Genomic DNA, 20,850 nt, shown 5'->3' on the forward strand with positions numbered 1-20,850 from the left:
ACTTCAAGCTTCTAAAACAACCAGACAAATTTAACGGTTACATTTCTGTAAATTCTCCATGCAACAACTGCTTTATGTAGCACAATGAGCTAATAGCTAACAGCTAGCGGTCGTGTTATTGTTTTGGTCAGTTTGTGTCACGTTTAAGATGATGTCACGGCAGTAGAGGCGATGCAACGATGATGATCAGCCTATAATCCCACCCACGTTGAGGTGGCACGAAATAGCAGTGGAAAAGCAAGCTAAGAAAAGTAAAGCGAGCCGAGTCAAACCGTAACGTTCGGTGGAAAAGTGCCATTAGTTTAGAGACTACATGGAATATTTGTTCCTTTAAAAGTTGATTTTTCATACCACAGGACCATTTAATATGAACTAGTTAAGGAAAAACAGTGACAAAAACTGGGTAAGGACTTCACATATATGCTGGTACTTCAGACACGCTTTTCCTTTAAACATTCATATCATTTTTGACCTAAAATATTAATAAAAAAAAAGGTATAGGACACATTATATGTGCCAACTACCCAACTGTTGCAACAATGAAGTAAAGCTGAACTCACACTTTTTCTTCCATGGCCTCAGCCATGCGGAGGACCTCAAACAGAAGCAAAATCTTTGCAGAATGCTCCAGAATCTCAGAATCAGCCTCAGTCACAAACTCTTTATACCAGTCTGGTGGCATGTTGCCAGGACCCGAGCTTGACGTGGGCCGAACTAAGGAAAACACAAATCACACGTACAGAAAACAATCACTACATATATATGGTATATAAATGCATATATAGCACACAATTAAAAGAACGGCATTCAGTTTTACTTCTGTCCAGTATGGCACTTAAAACAAGCTCTAACCACACTGAGAAATGGTGCTTTTTGAGTTCAAGCTTTTTTCATTGAAATTTGTGGGGGAGTAGAAATGCAATACAGTGAGGAAAAACACAATCACAATACATAACTGATGCAACACTGTCCTAATGACATCATCTTTATGTTCAAAACGAGTCCAATAAAAATTGCATAGGGTAACATCCAAGGAGATCATTTTGTCAGTAAGCTCAGCCATACCATCCTCCACAGGTTCTGCTCGATTCCTCCCCTCGGGATTTCCTCCTCGAGAGCTGGTGTTCCACTCTTTGATCACCTCCAGGTCATCACTGTCAGACTTGTCTGAATTCTGCTTTTTTCCTTTGCCTCGTTTCTTCCTGTGTGTGTTTAGGGATTTAGATCAGGCAAGAGGTGGAAAAGGGGCCAATTCTAGAGCCAATGAGAGCAAGATATTCATCACCTTTTGGGCTTCTCATCTTCAGAGGTCATACTCATAGAAGACTCCTCCGTTTCTGAGGCGATGAACTCCTCCATACTGTCCTCATCGAAATATCCCTGTTAGTATGCCGTAAATAGTAACAAATGTCAATGACAAACACTGGAAGCATCACAGAAGCAGAGACATGAGAAATTGTATGTCACAGTAATTGTTAACACCATTTTTGCAGGAAATTCAACCCCAAAATATTATGTAACCATGCAGTAATGCAAATTTTTGACAATCCAGTTAATTAACCCTTGTGCGTCAATAAAAATACATTAAAAAAAAGTTACTCAAAAAGGTCCTTCGAGGACAAAATGTCTGCGTCAAAAACTGCCATAATATTATATATTAATATTATTTTAAGAGTTAATTTTTTAACCAACGTCAGTCCTGATCAGAACTACCAAATATTCATTCATTTTCAGGATTTTAACCCTTTAAATGCCAATTTGTTTACATAATGCCGCTGTTGTTTTCACACACACACAAACACACTCTGACGTCCATACAAACACACCCACACAATTTTAGCTGCATCATTTATTCAATTGGCCTGCAGTGCTCTATAATACAGCAAACAGATAATAGGAAAAAAGCATGCATTTGCTCCATAGGATAAACATGAGTTCAATGGCGCCATCTGGTGGCCAAAACATTTTGATGCGAGTTTGAAAGATCAAAATCCCCCCAAAATACACCCCTTTGGCAAAAATGTATGCCGTTGGCATTAACACAGCCAAAATGATTGGGGAAAAGAAAACAAAAATGAAAAAAAAAAAAATGTCCCGAAGGTCGCACAAGGGTTAAATACTTTATAAATGAAAAAGTACATATTCTAATTGTATTATTTTCTTTTGTGTGTGGAACATGATTGACTCAAACCAGAAGGTAAGATTATTCTTAAAAAAATGAAGGGTCAAGTCTGTCATCAAAATAAAAACAGTTCTGGTGTTGCTTGGCAACTATGATAACCACACCTGGAGTCACAAGTTAGAATCCAGGGTGTGCTGAGTGACTCCAGTAACAAACCCTAACCACTTAGCCCGGTTGCTAGGGTGGATAGAGTCACTACCCACCCCAGGATTAACCTCGTTGTGGTCGCTACAATGTGGTTCTCGCTCTCGGTGAATCGTGCGTGGATGCCGCAGAGAATAGCGTGAAACCTCCACACACGCTAGGTCTCTCGCGGTAACACGCTCAACATGAATTCCTTCATGAAAAGTTCAGATCTACCAAAAGCAGGTGGGGTGTAGGTGGGACTCATAAGAGCAGAAGTGACAACAATGACGTTGATCCGTGAAACATCATAAACTATGTCAAATCCTGAGTTTATCCTGATGGAAATTGAAAGAAGACCAAATCTCCAATAATCTTTTGGAAACGTGCGGTTTCAAGCCCATAAACAAAACTTTTTGGGCATAAGTCAGCTCAACTTGAGTGAAGCGTCCATAGACGGTAGTTCTTTTCTCCATGCAAAAGAACCCGGAAGTGCCAGAGTGGCGTGTTTGTTTGTAAATAGTAACTTCATCTATACCAGACTTACACTCGGTCTACACCGGGTGCGTCCACTGACACGACCCGCCACAACGCCTTGAGGACGCATCAACACTGGACGCGGCAACACGAATGCTTAAACGTTTAATTGGTGTAGTAGCGGCAGCGTGAAATGGAAAAGGACACCTCTTTACTGTCGGCACAACTAACACTTCCGGTGTTAACAGCATCACTGATTATAATGGGGTTCTATTACTTGTGACGCGACGCTCACGTCCAGTGTAGACATGGTGTTACATGGTTTGGTTGTCATGACAACCAAGTTTGAATATAGCATATAACATTACGTGTAAGTTAGTACTTGATTTATCATACTAAAAATCATGGTAACAGACAATGTTTATGTCTTGTGGCTATACTTTTGAAACAAAGTGTATTTTAACATTTATAGACTGGCAAAATTTGCTTCCATTGTAAGTTCCTCACTGTAACCGTGACTTCTGCTAAATTTTTTTTATTGCATTTGTGGTAAACGAACGTTATTCCACAAATACTATTAATTTAGCTTAGCCCGAAACATTCCTTGAAATAGCTCTACGAATATACCATGGTATAAATACATTGAAGAATCTTTGCTAGCTCCTACAGAGACCTGCTCCTACCACAGATAAATACTGTAAAACCAACATATTGTATATTCTTCTAAGACTTAACATAATAAGATAACCTAGATAGCCTAAGTGGCTCTTCAGTGCTGTTTCACATATGCACTGAAAGCGATGACTTCAGGGAAAGTTGTAAATTCCCTTGGGTTGTGTTTTTAAAGCAGTCTGCATTTCTGCTCATCTGCTCAGTCTTTATTCAATCACCTTGTTTTCTTTACTGATATAGTCCAGCTGGAGGCACCATGGATGGGTCCAGATTCTGCTGAGCATCTGGAAATCCTGGAAGAGTTTGGTCCCCGCACGGCCTCTTCCACCCTCCAATGCAGAACCCACACCTGTTCAGAGGGAGATGTTTTAGTGCCCACTGCCTGCCCTGTTTTTGACCCAGCATGCCAGTGCATGGGGCACCACAGCGCCCCGAATCCTGAATTCAGATTAGCTGCAAGGATTACCTTAGCAGGTAAACAAGCTCTTAGGACTGAGAGAGGTCGCATTGACGGTTTTCACACTGGAGACTTAGCAATGCAACAAAATCCTCCACTTGCAGATCACGGGAGACAAACAGTGCCTTTGTAACTAAGTGTCTGCTAGTGCCTTTAGCCTATAGTTAACCCAAACATGAAAACTTTTATTAACTTAGTTTCCTGTCATTTCAAACCCATTTGTCTCTTCTCCGTGGAACACAAAAGGAATTATGGATTAGAGAAGCACAAATAAAGACAGCGTTAAGTGACCAGGGTCTGTCAAGCTTCACAGAAGAAAGCAAGTTACATGGATTTGGAACAACATGAGGACGAGTAAACAATGTTTCAAACTAAAACAAGTCATAGTATTCTCTAGTATTCAGAAACTGGATCATGGTTTGGGTAAAGCGGTCCACCTGGACAAAAGTACAACTTCTGAGGGACAGGAGGGCGGGAAAGAGTGTCTGGTTGTTGGTCCCAGGGGGTCTGCACCCTCAGTCACAACAGTAGTGCAGCAGCATAGCAGCGGCTCAGAGAAAAAGCCACCCTAATGAGCCTCTGGCGGGAGAATTCTCCCAAAGCTCTTCATTAGATAAGAACGTGGGAATTTGCTCAGATCACCCTGCAGCCTGGTGCCAGCTGCCATTCTCTCTCTCCCAGCTGTAGAGCTGCTATAGAACAAGCACGGTTTGAGCTATAGCACCACTAAACCACTTAATAGAGAAAAAAAAAAAAAGCTGGTTTCACCTCTAAGTCTGAAAACTCCTAATGCAGGATGTAAGGCCAGTGCAGTACAAGAAGGGATAAAGCTGATAGACTCACTATACAGCATGCAGTGCAAATTGAACAATTAAAACAACATGAAACTGCATTTGCAACACAGAACTTCAGTAAAGTGATACATTTCTGAGTGAAACAACAACAATATTTGTGAAATAAAGTAGGACAGACTTGATTTTATCCCTCAGAATGGACTGTACAGGAACATTTATTAAGAAATTACACAGTATCTAGTGATCGACCGGAATATCTTGATCAGGGTGGCCTATAGGCCGATATAATGCCGATAAATATGATTGATGGTCTGTGGTGGTGTGGGGGCAGTGGTGGTGTAGGGGCAGTGGTGGGGTGGGGGCTGTGGTGGGGTAGGGTCTGTGGTGGTGTGGGGGCTGTGGTGTGTAAGGGCAGTGGTGGTGTAGGGGTGGGGTAGGGTCTGTGGTGGTGTGGGGGCAGTGGTGGGGTGGGGTCTGTGGTGGTGTGGGGGCTGTGGTGTGTAAGGGCAGTGGTGGTGTAGGGGTGGGGTAGGGTCTGTGGTGGTGTGGGTGCTGTGGTGGTGTGGGGGCTGTGGTGGTGTGGGGGCTGTGGTGGGGTAGGGGCTGTGGTGGGGTAGGGGCTGTGGTGTGTAAGGGCAGTGGTGGTGTAGGGGTGGGGTAGGGTCTGTGGTGGTGTGGGTGCTGTGGTGGTGTGGGGGCTGTGGTGTGTAAGGGCAGTGGTGGTGTAGGGGTGGGGTAGGGTCTGTGGTGGTGTGGGGACAGTGGTGGGGTGGGGGCTGTGGTGGTGTGGGGGCTGTGGTGGGGTAGGGGCTGTGGTGGGGTAGGGGCTGTGGTGTGTAAGGGCAGTGGTGGTGTAGGGGTGGGGTAGGGTCTGTGGTGGTGTGGGGACAGTGGTGGGGTGGGGTCTGTGGTGGTGTGGGGGCTGTGGTGGTGTGGGGGCTGTGGTGGTGTAAGGGTGGGGTGGTGTAAGGGTGGGGTGGTGTGGGGGCTGTGGTGGGGTGGGGGCTGTGGTGGTGTAGGGGCAGTGGTGGTGTAGGGGTGGGGTAGGGTCTGTGGTGGGGTGGGGGCTGTGGTGGTGTGGGGGCAGTGGTGGCTCAGCGGTTGAGGCTCTGGGTTACTGACCAGAAGGTTTGGCACTGCCAAGATGATACTTTTGCGCCCTTGAGCAAGACCCTATCTGCTCCAGGGGCACCGTATCATGGCACTCTGACCCCAGCTTAGCTGGGATATGTGAAAACAAATACATTTCACTGTATATATGCAAAAATGTATGTATAATGTGTGACAAATATTCACACATTATATACAGGCTTCTATTCTTCTGTGGTAAAAATCGATTAAAAAATCGTATTATTTTGAGGACTATATACAGTGTGTTTTATACATTATATTTATGTCATATTTACTTACCTTCACCTGAAGCTTTTATTTTGACGGAAAAAGTGCAGTGTTAAGTTTACAGTTTCCCTAATTACAAGTCTGGTGAAACGCTGTCATCGCCTCCTTTTCTGTGATAAGCCTACTGTGGGGACTTTCTAGATTTGTATAATAAACTGTAGCGGTACAGATGTTTATAAGTGCATGATGGAGTGAACCTGCAGCACTTTGCTTTCGCAATGCACGGAGAAGCTGACAAGGCAGGGACAGCCTTCTTTGAGTGTCACACAACATTCGATACCAAATATCGGCCAATTTATCGATATATCGGTCGACCACTAATAGGATACATTTTGATTTTATGTAGACTTTAAGACAAAGAGGGAAGGCAGAAGATACAAGATGTAGACAATACAGATTCGTACCTGTAAAGTGCTCTAGATAGTATCGATAAAGCTTGCACTGAATGGGTGTTAACCGTATTGCTAACACATACTCGTGTTTGGGAGGCAGGAATTTTGTAAGGGCTGTGTAGTCCCTTCTCTGTAAAGAAATAGAAAAGTAATTTGTGAACATTATTTACTCTTTTATTAACTCAATAAAAGATTTAATTGGTATTAAGTGAAATGGCTATGGCCTTTGGCTTACTTGGACACATCCTGCCAGCATCTCGTAAAGGATGTGTGCACGTTTCTTCATGACACGGACATCAGTGTACGTCGAGTCAGCACACTGGCCGTTCTGGATGGGGTTGATGAAGCGGTTTCTGAACTCCTTCACAGAACCTAGCAGATTCTCCTTGATGAAATTCACCATACAATGATCTGAGAAGAAAACATAACACAAATTATGTACAGCGCGTAGGCTGCCGCATAGGTGTCTTTCGAACAACAAAGCCATGCAAAATTGTGAGCCGCAGAGTTTTAACTTTCTATTTAGCTAGCGATCTAGTAATAGGCAGTATGTTTCTCAAGCCTCCACAGCCCGGCCAAGCACCTGGTAAAACGGCAAAACCTGAAAAAAGAACCATTGAGTTGGAATTGCCAGGTTATGAATCTAAAAGGGAGAGGAAATGCATCCCTACCTGGAAGAATTAATTTGACTGGGTGCGGTAGGAGGAGGAAGACAAAGTGATGTTCTGCTCGGTCTGTCGGATGCATAGCAACATGGCTGACAAGTTACTATTCCTTTCATTTTAGTTGTGTATCTGATCGACTTGGCTGAACTATGTTCTCAACTTGAAAAATAAGTGGCTAACTGACGATTGAGATAAGAAGACATTCACTGTAGCGATTAATGTCATTAATCACATTGAAACGGAGGTAGCTAGCTAGCTACAGAAAATCACCCGGTAACATGCGCTTGAAGCACGGTGGGTGTATATTCGCCATGTTAAACTGTCTGCACTGTGATCTTAATGTGATCCACACAAGCTTTGAATGATGGCAATGGAGGCTTTTGTTTTTTCTTACGGTTGTCCAAGTAGAAAAGGTGACTTATCTGGAGTAAAAAAGGACTAGTCAATGACCAAGTTACTTGTTCGTAGGACAAGCACATGACAGTGCTTAATGTCGAACCCTGAAGTCAAAAGTCTGGCTACCCGAGACCAAGAATGATGTCAAGGATTTTATCAGCACTTATACAAAGCTCAAATGAATAGACATCTATCTTTGTTTAAAAGCTGTGACCACCAATCTTGTAAACACTTTGCAATGGATATTGACATTTTTTTATATAGCAATAATTTCACTGATGAGACTTACACTCTATAAGGTTGTTCTGCAGAGGAGTTCCTGTCAGGATCACTCGCCGTCGCGTCCTAATGGAGTTCATGGCTTTGGAAACAGCAGACGCTTCGTTCTTCAACACGTGACCCTCATCACAAATCACAAAATCTGGACCTGTGCATTAAAGCATAACCATCAGTTCATGTCCATTATCTGAAAGTGTCTATTGCTCACATGGCATGTGAAGTAAGAGGTAGCACTTTGCTAATGCAGTAACATGAAAGCATTGGTAGCATCTAAGTCTGATGCCAAACTTCACCTGGATCCACTAGAGTTTTCTGAAAGGTTTCTTTCAGCTTCTTGCTCTTGATGTTTCGGCCTTGCGTGAGGTTACGGTACATCTCATAGCCTATGATCATGATGCCACCATCTTCCTGCCAGCGCTGCAAAGCGTATGCTCTCTCTTGAGGTCTCTTTACTGTGGCCAGTTCTGTCACCTGAAACACAAACAATCAGTCACATCCATGACAGTGTGTCCACCGTAATGATCTGACTGTTACTTGGAAATTAGAAGTTTAAAAGGTATATAAAGGCAATGAAGACGACACAGACACATGGTGAGGTCACTCTTCAATATTGGAAAATTATCCAATATGGCTCAGTGATGAATCTCTGAAAAAGTTACATTTAAATGGGACACAATAAAGAAAACTTAAGAGAGCTTGATGTACCATGTAGACTTACTCTAATGGGGTTTTTCCACTGCAGAGTACAACTCGACTCTGCTCGCTTTTTGGGGGGTTTTCCACTGTGGGTAGTACCTAGTACTTTTTTTAGTACCACCTCGAGGTTCCAAGCGAGCCGATACTAAATGTGACGCCAAAGACCTGTAGATCACTGATTGGTCCGAAGGAAACGTCAATACCTACGTCAATTAAGTTTTGAGACGGGACATCAACCCACTAGTTTTAAAGTTAGCTACAGCGATAGCAGTATAATTTGTTCATGCTACTTTCGAAAAGAAATGGCTGTGCGCAAAACCACGCCGTGGTCAATAAACGAGGTGCAGAAGTTACTCTCATTAGCGACTAACGAAACGAAAAAAACTTAAATGACTACAGAACCATCAAGGAAAAGTGGAACTGGTTTGACCAAATGGACGCCATCTATGGCAATAGACCGGTGAGCAATGGGAAGGAGAGTGTTGTTGGAGTCCATGTTGGAGGATGGTATGCCATCTCTATACTCTGCTTGAAAGCTTCACTTTATTTAGTTGACCAACTACTGGAAGCTTGCTTCTAAAACAACCAGGCCAATTTAACTGTTACACTTCAGTAAATTCTCCATGCAACAACTGCTTTATGCAGCACAATGAGTTAGTAGCTAACAGCTAGCGGTTGTGTTATTGTTTATTATTTGTATCACGTTTAAGATGATGTCATGGCAGAAGAGGCGGCACAACTATGACGATCAGCCTAGCGGCACTAAACTGCAGTGGAAAGGGTCAGTGGGCAAGTGGTGGCTCAGTGCTTGAGGCTCTGTGTTACTGACCGAAAGGTCAGGGGTTCAAGCCCCAGCACTGTCAAGATACCACTGTTGAACAAGGCCTTTGCCCCCATCTGCTCCAGGGGTGCTGATTCATGGCTGACGCAGCACTCTGACCCCAGCTTAGTTGGGATATGCGAAAACAACTGCATTTCATTGGCTGTGTACCTGTACTCTACACAATAACAATAAAGTTGAATCTTAATCTTAATCTTAAAAGCAAGCTAAAACAAGTAAAGCGAGTCGAGTTGAACCATAAAGTGCAGTGTAAAAGTGCCATACTCTAGTCCACCCAGACCATTTATTGAAACGGAGTTGCAGAAAAACAGCTTGCTCAGAAATCTTTATTGAAATGACATCGCAACCATGAGTTCATGAACTGATGACCAGGCCAACACAGAATCTGATTCATATTTATTAGTGTGAAGAGTTTAAAGTCATTCAAATTATTTGTATTATTTGCAGTATTCTGAAATCCACAAAATGTAGTCACTAATTTTCACTTGAAATATTTAAGCAGCATACTTCCAATTATAATATTAAAGGGTTAGTTCGCCCAAAAATGAAAATTCTCTCATTTACTCCATCCCAGATGTGTATGACTTGCTTTCTTTAGCAGAACACATACAAAGATTTTTAGATGTATATTTCAGCTCTGTTGGTCCATACAATGCAAGTGAATGGTGATCAGACCTTTGTAGATTTGTATAAAAGTCACATAAAGGAAACACAGAAGTAATCCATAAGACTCCAGTGGTTAAATCCATATCTTCAGAAGAATTAAAAATGTAAGTCCATTTTTTACCCTAAATCTCCACTTTCACATCTGAAAGTCACATGTGATGCCTGTTTAGTTAGTTTCACTTTCACATCTGAAAGTGAAAGTTAAAGGGGAGAGTGACAAGGAGAAGGGTGTGGCCAGGCAGTAAGGATGGGACACCTGGCACTGAATCATCCCATTCAGCCAGTAGAGGGATAGAGAGGAGCCAGAGACGCCAGTTGGATTGAGGGAGAGATGCACGAAGCTGTGTGTGTTTCTGTGTGTGTGTGTGCGTCAGTTTTATGTTGTGTTTACAGTCTTCAACAGTTTTAATCCGGTTCCCGCCGCCTCCTTTCCGTTGAGCAACAGACATTGTCTGTTACATAGAGATTTAGGGAAAAAGAGGACTTAAGAATTGGTGTGGATGAGAAATGGAACAATATTTAAGATATGGACTTAAACACTTGATAATTATGGATTACTTTTATGTGATTTGTGGGGCTACAAAAGGTCTGATCACAATTCACTTGCATTGTATGGAGATATTTTACTACAAATCCAAGTTTGTGTTCTGCAGAATCTGGGATGGCATGAGGGTAAGTAAATGATGAAAGGATTTTAAGTTTTGGGTGAACTATCCATTTAAATGTTTACATTTCTAATGTCGTTTTTGATTATAGGAATGAGGTCCATTTTATGCAAGAAAAGCAGATCAAAATCTTTTTTATAGGTACAATGATTTCAAACTGGTGCAAAGAAAGGATAAATATTTGGGCTATTTTGATTATGTACATTTTGAGTCAATAAGACACAATTTAAAACAGTTTACCGGGTTCTAACCCAAAGTTATCTCAGAAAATGCATCAAAAATGAGAACTCACATATTTACATTTCTATTCCTTGGCGTGCCCTACTGATCGAACAGTGTGAAGTGTGCAGGTTTGTGGAGGTTAGCCAATTTTAAGTGTTCATTTACATAGAGGCCTTGAAGGTAAAGTTGCTAAAACAGCCTGTTTTATTGTAAAAGTAATTTGTTTTTGAGCACGAAACCGTACAAACATTACAGGTGGACTTCAGAGGGAAAAATGAACATAAGAGGTTATCTTTAAAATAATACCCCACATTGTCAAGAGTATCAAACCCTTGTGAATGACACAAAATAAAGTAATGGGAAGATCTCTACGTGATACAATACCAAATCTCTACCTCTAAACTCTCCTCATCCTTCAGGCCTTCTTGCCACTTTTCAAACTCATTGAGCCAGTTGAGCACAGTGTTGAGCGGACACACCACCAGAGCCGTGGAGAAGTTCAGCTTCTCACAGAACAGCACAGTGTGGAGAAACACCACCACCTACAGGATGACAAGAGAAAAGCAGCCAAGTCAAATAAACTGAGAACAAACCCAATTCTAAATTGTCATAAGGTTGAAATAAGATGCAAGGCGGTTTAAGGGCAAATCTAAAACACTGTTACCTGGAGGGTTTTCCCCAGACCCATGCAGTGGGCAAGAATGCAGCCAGAGCCAGATGACTTCCCTACCTTGGCCACTGACTCGCAGCAGCAGTCCCACATGAACTGCACACCTGCAGACAAAAACCCGTCGTCAAAGCATAACTTGGTGTCTGTTTTTTTTTGTTTGTTTTTTTCTTCATGCATCTTCAATTTAGAAGAGGATTTGGCAAGAACCTAAAACAATTTAAAAGCTTTATAAAATTCACAACGCATTTCGAAGGCTCTAGCCTGCCAATGGGAGAAACTTGGGGTTTCTGGGAGAAACTTGGGGTTTCTGGGTCTTGCCCAAGGACACTTCGGCATGTGGGCCGGGAATCGAACCGACCAACCCTGCGATTAGTGCCATGGCCGGGTCACTCTACCACCTGAGCCACATCCGCCCCTCTATGCATAGAGTATAAAGTATGCATAATAAGATGACAGACATTAATTAAGAAGGTAAATAAGACCATTTTGATTGAGTTACATTAGCAAACCCTTGTCAAGGATATTGAAGAACTATCAACAAGAAATATCATATTAAACTGTCAGTTTTCCAAGCAATAGAAATCTGATTAGGTATGTAATGGTATCACAAAATTGACTATATTTCCAGTCATAGGCCTATATTTCGACATTGAAGCAGATTAAAAGTATCGTCTCGTTCTCATGAACCCAATATCAACATATCAATATCAATACCCAATAACTAGGATAGAAAAGAGTGCATCACTTGGGCGAGAGTTTCACAGAAGATCGTGTGACACGCAAGTGATACCAGTCTTCAATCACCCTGCGCACATCTGCATACCACATGAGCAGCATATTTAGCACTTATAAACGTATACATATTTAGCAATTATAAAGCAACAAAGATATCATAAGTTTGCGTCGGTGGCCCGAAATATCTCTCTTTTTGTTTCTCTTTGTTTAGAATCCAAATAATTTTCAAGAGCAACCAATTACTGAATTGAATGCCTTTCTGAACCATTAACCTGGGCAGTTATCATTAAATACTATAAAATTATATTATTAAAACAAAACAATTCATAATATTAAGCATTATTAAAAGAATTCTGATAAAAGCAATGCACTTTAATAACCCTGTATTTTTTGTGATGTTAACATCCCATAAAACATTTTTATAAATCTCATTCCGTTACAAGTATACGGTTTATGATGCAGATTTTTTCCACTGTTAACAAAATGAAATCATAAAGACTGCTGGCTCACCATCCACCTGATGGGGTTTAAGTTTGGTCACCAGGTTCCTGTGAACCTGCAACATTGGCTCCTTGGTCTCTTCGTCCTCATCGAGCACGAGCTTTGTTGTGATGGGACAGGTGACCTGTGAGGTTTCCTGGTCTAACACAATGGTCTAAAGCCAAGGAGAAATCCAGATGTGAGTTTTCCCTCATTAAGATGCCACCTTGCAAGCAGCAATCACTATTAAGGCTGGGCAATATGTAAAAAATATTTTGCGATAATTGACTTAAATATATCACAATATCGATTGGCTCCGATAGTCAACCTTTTTCTGAAGGTCGGTGAATATGTTTGCTTTATTGATTTTGCTTTAAAAAAAAATTATTCATTTATAGACACTTAATGAAAAAGCACAAATAATTTAGTGATCAAAAAATCGTATTTAACCACCGCCCCAAATCCAAACATTTACCATCTCCAACAACCCCATTTGCATCACGGATCCGCAATACATGCCAACCACGAGTCGCATTTGGCTGGTGCTAGTGTCACACCGTGGCCACTGTTTAATACAGGGGTGCCCAATACGTTGATCGCGATCTACCCGTCGATCGCAAAAAATTTAAATGTGCTTTCGTAAAATTTTTATACAAATAAATATAATGTCTTTCCTTCTTTTAGTTTCTGTTTGACTTGCACTTGACGAGTAAATATTGACCAGGCGATGTTTTGTTTATTCAGTTGCCATGACAACTGGGTTTGCGCATACGCGCCTTCCAAGTACTTTTGAGAACAGAGCGCGAAATTGTCTGATTCCATTCAGTTTTGCCTAATCTGGGCAGTAGCATCGCAATTTCGCGCTCCGTTCTCAGAAGTCCTTGCGCAAACCCAGTTGTCATGGCAACTGAATAAACAAAACCTCGCCTGGTCAATATTTACTCGTCATCAGAATAAGGTAAATGCCCTGGCTATTGTAATCTATTGTGCTGTAGGTGTTTTGGGTTTAGTGTTAAAACTGAATGATATCAACATTGAACATTATTATATATTTAATTTTATTAATTAGAAGATGAATTCCATTTAGGGATACATGCAGTAGTCCCAACAAGCATTTTCTTATTTTAAATGAAACTGTGTTTTTTTAGTTAGTAGATCTTATTGAGTTGGTCATTTAAAAGTAGATCATCACACAAAAAAGTGTGGGCACCCCTGGTTTAATATATTTGCAGAGTTCCCAGATCCATGGTTTTGCCATTTCCTGATATTGTCGATCATCATCTGTTCGCAATCTGCATCGGGATCTTTGCAAGTCATCGGCGATATCCGATTACGTTGTCATATCGCCCAGCCCTTATGGCAATTAAGCTTCATATCTGCAACATATTGTATTTTCAGGTTTCGCAAGTATATATACCTCTCGTAGTTTCAGTCTTAACAGCTCCCTCTCAGCGATACGTTTCCTCCTCTCCTCCTCTTCCTTCAGGGCATCTCTGGTCTCTGTCCGCAGTTTCTCATCTTTAATAATTTTGCGTATCTTCTTACGATTTTTTGGTGTTCCGTTTTCATCATCGTCTTCCCCATCTCCATCGCCTTCCCCACCACTCTGTAGAAAAGGAAAGCAAATGTTCACATAAAGACGACATTATCAGCGTCGGTTATCGTTGTGCTGATAGAGATCTCCAGCATCTTCAATATACTGCATCAACATTATACAGTACCTTGCCACTGGACGAGGAGTCCTGAACCTTAATACGCCGTCGTTTTTTCTTTTCTTTCTTGTAACTCCTCTCTTTGTCCTTGCTGGCTTTTTTGGACGATCTAGAAGTGTTACCAGAAGTATCACTAGTTGCAGGCTTTCTGCTTTCTTTATTAAATAAGACAGTACAGAGAATCATGAAATTATAAGGACAAGATACAGGTACCACTTCCATCTTTCCTTACCGAGTTTTGCGTTTATTGCTCTTGTCTTCATCGTCATCTGCACTCACGGCCTCACTGAGTGCTGAAGAATCACTGGAGGACGAGCCAGACTGCTTGAAGTCAGAGTCTTCAGAGTCATCACTGGCCACTACACAAACCATTAACAGAAGCACTAAAGAACAGTTCAGCTGTGATGACATGTCAGTTTAATGGCGTGTTCTGTTAATAGGGCTTAACATTAAGAAAAGCTTGAGGCCAGCGTGAGAATGTTTCATGCCTGCTGATGTAACTGCCACCAGTTCAGTCACTACATCTTGTGTTAGTTGATCACGTCTTTTTATGTCTTGCAAACTTCAAGATTCGGCTTTCCGTGATGTACTGAACATTGTTGTTCTTAATTCTGATGATTTAAAGGAAGTTCGCCCAACGATGAAAATTCTCTCATCATTTACTCAACCTCACGCCCATCCCAGATGTGTATGACTTTCTTCTGCAGAACACAAATGAAGATTTTTAGGAGAATATCTCAGCTCTGTAGGTCCATACAAGGCAAGTGAATGGTGACAAATACATTTATGCTGCCTTTATGTGCTTTTTGAGCTTCAAAGTAATCGATATGACTCTAGTGGTTTAATCCATGTCCTCTGAAGCAATCTTATCGTTTTTCACTTTCACATCTGGTCATTGCAGTCTCTAGGAATGCTTAATTATTTCAAGCTCAATTACTTTTCGTAGCACTTGATGCATGTGCAGAGCGCTAGAAGTTTAATCAGGCTTAAAATCATGATTGACAAAGATTTTGTGGAAAAGGAGGTCTATTTCAGTTTGTTCCTACCCAAAATCAATTAGATCGCTTCTGAAGACATGGATTAAATCACTGGATTTGTAGGAATTATTTTTACACTACCTTTATGTGCTTTTTGAAGCTGCATATTTCTGGCCACCATTCAAGTGCATTGTGAGGACCTACAGAGCTGAGATAGTCTTCTAAAAATCTTCGTTTGTGTTCTGCAAAAGAAAGAAAGTCATACATATCTGGGATGACTTGAGGGTGAGAAAATGATGAGAGGATTTTTATTTTAGGGTGAACTATCCCTTTAAATCATCAGAATAAAGAACAAAAATGTTCACCACAGAAAGCCGAAGCTTGACGTTTGCAAGACATAAAAAGACGTGATCAACTAACACAAGATGTAGTGACTGAACTGGTGGCAGATTTTTTGAACTGGTCTTTAAATAAGACATATTGATCTTTTATACATATATCGAACAAGTAAGCAAATATTCTATTGATTGGTTTTGTTGAAACTGCTAAAACAATTATTTGAGAAAGTCCTGGAAGCATCAGTTGAAAATGATCACAAAAAGATTGTTTTCCAGCAAAAATGTGCTTCTAAATCTATTGCTCTTCTGGAGCCATAATAGCAAATATGTTGTATCTTGCTTGTTTTTTTGTAAAGAAAACTTAATTCGGACACATATATAAAACTTTTATGTTGTAGGGCAAGTACTCAACTTCTGTCCGATCCTTATTGTTCAGCTCTGATTTGGCACTGACCTTTTCGTCTCCCATTTTTCTTAATTTCTTTGTTGGTCTTGACCGGTGTCTCATCGTCCGAGTCACCCTCACTTAGAGTCAGCTTCTTACGCAACAAACGATGCCTACGTCCACCCTTCTTCACATCAACATCTGAGCCGGAGTCTGACGTTTCCTCATCTTCCTCTTTAGGGAACCATTTGGACATTGCATGTGTTAATAACAAAACATGTATCAATTAAGTTGTATTAATAAATGCAAGTCTCTGATTGTTAACTCACCATTTACATCTTGCTCCTTGGACTCATCCTTTTCTTTCTTTGACTTTTCCTCCTCTTTGTCAGTATTTTCATTATCTGATGAACTCTGGGCTCCAGATGAATAGTTGGCTTTAATCTGAGCGAGCAGCATCCTTTTGGCAATTCTTTAAGAAGAGACGGAAACAAAATTAGTCCAGACTAAAAATTACAATTTGTTATTTTGACATTTGAATGCACAGCACTAGTTTGAAAATGTTACATGTCATAATCGCCTTATAGTACAATAGGCCTTTTTTTAGAGGGAAAATAAAGAAAAAAAACTCAATACCTCAATCAATTCCTGTAAACCACTAGGTAATTAATAAAGTAATACAAAACAAAATTAATAAATTTAGTTGGATGCGAGCTGTGGCATCGAAAACCAAGGCACGTATTTCCATTTCGTAAACCCGTTGGCAAGCAAGTTCCCAGATTTGAATGAATGCATGCAACCACGTGCCGAGTAACAGATAAAGTGAGCGTGATCATTCTGAATAAAATATGCTTTTTGATCAAATAGTTGGTTTTGGATGCCAAATTTACGTTAATTGATCAGGAATGCAAACTCGTGAGCAGGGCTGGACTGGGAAGAGAAATCGGCCTGGGATTTTACATGGCAACTGGGGGGGTTGTTCGCTGTCCTTTTCTGCATCTCGCGGCACCGGTTTGTTGTCCGTTCTACATAACTCAACGGCCCATTTTGCACGTTTCGCGGCTGACCCACTGGCTCGCTCAGTTTTCCCAATGGCCATTCCCTCCCTGATCGGCCCCAAAGTGCATCGGCCCCCTGGGAAAATGCCCGGTATGCCAAATTACCAGTCCAGCCCTTCTCAAGATGGGAGAAAAGGGTGGAGATATTCACTCTTTGTTTTTTTTTCTGGGATTTTTTTTTAAGAATAAGCTTTAAGAACCCATTTTAAGCTGTTTAATGATTCAAATGTAGGGACTCGCATCGTGGTCACATTACCACAACGGGCCGAGCATCATTTTTAATAATTCCAATATAGGGTCACAATTAGAAAATTAGAAGTTAATGTTTAATTGCTGTTTCCGGATTATGAAAATGTACCATAATTGATTTGTAACTGAACTAATGCTACATGCCCACAAACTAACTGTAAGTGCTATTAATCATTGTTATATTAATACTATTATGTGGACCTCCACAAGTCTGGTTCATCCTTGGGAGCACTTTCCAAACGCCTGAAGGTACCAAGTTCATCTGTACAAACAATGGTAAGCATGTATAAACACCATGGGACCATGCAGCCATCATACCCCTCAGGAAGGAGATGCATTCTGACTCCTAGAGATGAACGTAGTTTGATGCGAAAGTGCAAATCAAACACAGAACAGCAGCAAAGGACCTTGTGAAGATGCTGGAGGAAACAGGTAGACAAGTATCTATATCCACAGTAAAATGAGTCCTATATCGACATAACCTGAATGGCTTCTCAGCAAGGAAGAAATCACTGCTCCAAAACCGCAAATGCACATGGGGACAAAGATCTTACTTTTTGGAGAAATGTCCTCTGGTCTTATAAAAAAAAAAAAAAGGAACTGTTTGGCCATAATGACCATTGTTATGTCATCATGAGGAAGGAAAGTTATGTGGCTAAAATGGTGGCAAATGGGTCTTTCAAAATGGACAATGACTCCAAGCATACCTCCAAAGTTGTGGCAAAATGGCTTAGGACAACAAAGTCATGGTATTGGAGTGGTCATCACAAAGCCCTGACCTCAATCCTACAGAAAGGTTTGTGGGCAGAACTGAAAAAGCACGAGCACGCAAGGAGGCCTACAAACCTGACTCAGTTGCACCAGCTCTGTCTGGAGGAATGTGCCAAAATTCCAGCAACTTATTGTGAGAAGCTTGTGGAAGGCTACCCAAAACATCTGACCCAACTTAAACAATTTAAAAGGTAATGCTACCAAATACTAACAACATGTATGTAAACTTCTGACCCACTGGGAATGTGAGGAAAGAAATAAAAGCTGAAATGAATAATTCTCTCTACTATTATTCTGACATTTCACATTCTTTTTTCTTCTCCCCTTTTTTTCCCAAATTTGGCATGCCCAATTCCCAATGCACTCTAAGTCCTTGTGGTGGCGTAATGACTCGCCTCAATCTGGCGAATGCAAAAACTTTGCATTTTTCATCTCCAGGGGAAGGAGGAGCTTGACAAAACTTATGCAATATGCAAGCTTTGTAAAGCGAGGGTGAAGTATGTTGGGAACACTACAAACATGAGGACTTGCATCAAACATCATCAGCCAGAGATGAAAGACACGGAACAAAAATCTCCAGTAGCAAACATTCCAGTCAGCCAATGCACTCCGCACCAATTTTCTAAACTTCCAGCCAACTCTGAACGGGCGAAGAAAATAACTCAGTCCTTGGCTTATTTAATTTCAAAAGATCTGCACTCCTACAGTGTCACTAATAATGATGGGTTTCGGTACACGATCAGCACAGTTAAGCCAAGGTATAGCATACCATCCAATCGGCTTTTTACTGAGAAAGCTGTACCTCAACTATCCCAAAAGACAAAGATTTGGTTTTTCTCCACTTGCCATTTTCAATTACACACAACGCTTGCAGGACATTGATTGATGCTCTTTTTACTTGACCAAAACTTGTGCTCCAGATGTGTCATTAAACATGAGGTGAACCAACCGCTGTGCCAATGCTTGCCGAACTGTGGGTGGCGAACCATACAGTTCGTATTTTTTTTATTTATTTTTTTACAGAGAGCGTAACACCCCTACTGTGCACATGCTGCTGTAGCCAAGCATGAGATTGGCTGTAGCTGTAACCAATCAAGTGATCTGCCTCAGTTGGACCACTATTGCCAAGCACACGATTGGCTGATACTGTAATCAATCACAAGGGTGTAAGCGCCCCCCCCTGTAAGACCCCAATATATATATAAAAAATTTTTTTTAAATGTTTTAAGTCAGATGTTGTTGTAGGAGTCCTCTGGTGTAGATAATGAAGGATTTATAAAAAACAAAAATGAGTAAGTTTTTAGGGAAACATTGTAATATTGCAACGTTGGGAGCAGAATATCAGCAATTGCAATCAAACTGTCAGAAAAAAAAAAAACACAGAACAACTAAGGGTTCATTTGGAGTGTGGATTGCTTACATAACACTATAAAAGTACATTTCATTAATATTAATCACCCAACAGTCATATTTTTATGAATCAGAATTTATTAAAAAATATAAAAACTGGATAATGTTATATACAATACAGAATGAAAGTATCCAGTGTTCACTTGCAATGGTAGTCCCAGCAGAGACGGAGATTGCACTTCCTGCAGAACGTATTAGAATATCCATTTTTGCAGTGTCTGCAGCATCCTCTTGGTGTCTTCACCAGGAAATGTGCGACCATGTCCCGGCGCACATCCGTTGGTGGTTCACATGCCCTCTTGGCTGGGACCCCATTTGGTGGAACCCCATAAGCTGAGGTTGGTCTCTTCTGAGCAGTCACAGGTCTCTCTGTTATGGAAGTCAAAGGGCTCCCACTGGCTGAAGATGGCTGCCCTCTCCTTGGTGTGTTGACAGCAGTGTTACTCAGGATGAGAGAGGACACTAGTTGTGCCTGAAACAGTCTTCTGTTCAGCATCCTTTACTTGGGAATATTGAGAGCTTTGCAGTGCCGTTTGTAGAGGAGCCAGGCGTTGATCACAGCAAGGATAATGGTGTGCCAGAAGATGCAACTCTACCAGCGGCGCGATTTCATGGGGAACTTGTATTTGGCTGCAAATGAGTCCAGCAAATCCACACCGCCATGTATTTGTTGTAAGCACCCACTATGTTAGGTCTCTCAACTTCAGTGTAGGATTTGGTGGCTTTGTTCCAGCGTTGAATCTTTTGCACAGGTTCAATGCCAGCAAAGGATGACACAAGTGCGACTGCCCTGTTGTGATACCATTTGACAGCACAGATGTTGTGGTTTGCCTCCACTCTGATATCAAAGCTTCCTCTTTCCTTTTTCTTCAAGATCTTCTCATCTTCAAGGTTACAGCTGGGTAAGCGCACTTGCCTTGCTATTCCCACATAATGAATTCCATGAGCAAGGAGCTGAACTACTAATGGGACACAGGTGAAGTAGTTGTCTGCGTAGACCTTGTAGTTCTGACCTTCTGGAAGCGTGGAGGCAAGCTTCATCACAATGTCACCTGACATTCCAAGTTCAGATTTGGCTTGTTTTCCATCAACACTTCCTTGGTACACATCAAAGTCACAGAGCATGCCAGAGATGCCAGT

At 41.3% G+C, this 20,850-nt stretch overlaps 1 protein-coding gene across 4 annotated transcripts in view; it reads right to left on the minus strand.

Annotated features, from left to right (window-relative positions):
- LOC127617214 (transcriptional regulator ATRX-like) overlaps window positions 1-20,850 on the minus strand; it is a 61,006-nt gene that overhangs the window by 23,902 nt on the left and 16,254 nt on the right. For all 4 annotated transcript variants that reach the window (XM_052089146.1, XM_052089147.1, XM_052089145.1 and 1 more), the window contains 16 exons: window positions 16,552-16,694; window positions 16,292-16,456; window positions 14,755-14,881; window positions 14,532-14,631; window positions 14,228-14,416; window positions 12,841-12,985; window positions 11,590-11,699; window positions 11,321-11,467; window positions 8,129-8,306; window positions 7,846-7,983; window positions 6,731-6,906; window positions 6,508-6,625; window positions 3,673-3,803; window positions 1,286-1,380; window positions 1,066-1,202; window positions 561-714 (listed from right to left, as the gene is read on the minus strand). In XM_052089146.1, the coding sequence (XP_051945106.1) occupies window positions 561-714; window positions 1,066-1,202; window positions 1,286-1,380; window positions 3,673-3,803; window positions 6,508-6,625; window positions 6,731-6,906; window positions 7,846-7,983; window positions 8,129-8,306; window positions 11,321-11,467; window positions 11,590-11,699; window positions 12,841-12,985; window positions 14,228-14,416; window positions 14,532-14,631; window positions 14,755-14,881; window positions 16,292-16,456; window positions 16,552-16,694 (2,253 nt within the window). The remainder of the gene's footprint in view (window positions 1-560; window positions 715-1,065; window positions 1,203-1,285; window positions 1,381-3,672; window positions 3,804-6,507; window positions 6,626-6,730; window positions 6,907-7,845; window positions 7,984-8,128; window positions 8,307-11,320; window positions 11,468-11,589; window positions 11,700-12,840; window positions 12,986-14,227; window positions 14,417-14,531; window positions 14,632-14,754; window positions 14,882-16,291; window positions 16,457-16,551; window positions 16,695-20,850) is intronic.

This window comes from Xyrauchen texanus, chromosome 23 (genome assembly GCF_025860055.1).
Source record: "Xyrauchen texanus isolate HMW12.3.18 chromosome 23, RBS_HiC_50CHRs, whole genome shotgun sequence".
NCBI lineage: Eukaryota > Metazoa > Chordata > Actinopteri > Cypriniformes > Catostomidae > Xyrauchen > Xyrauchen texanus.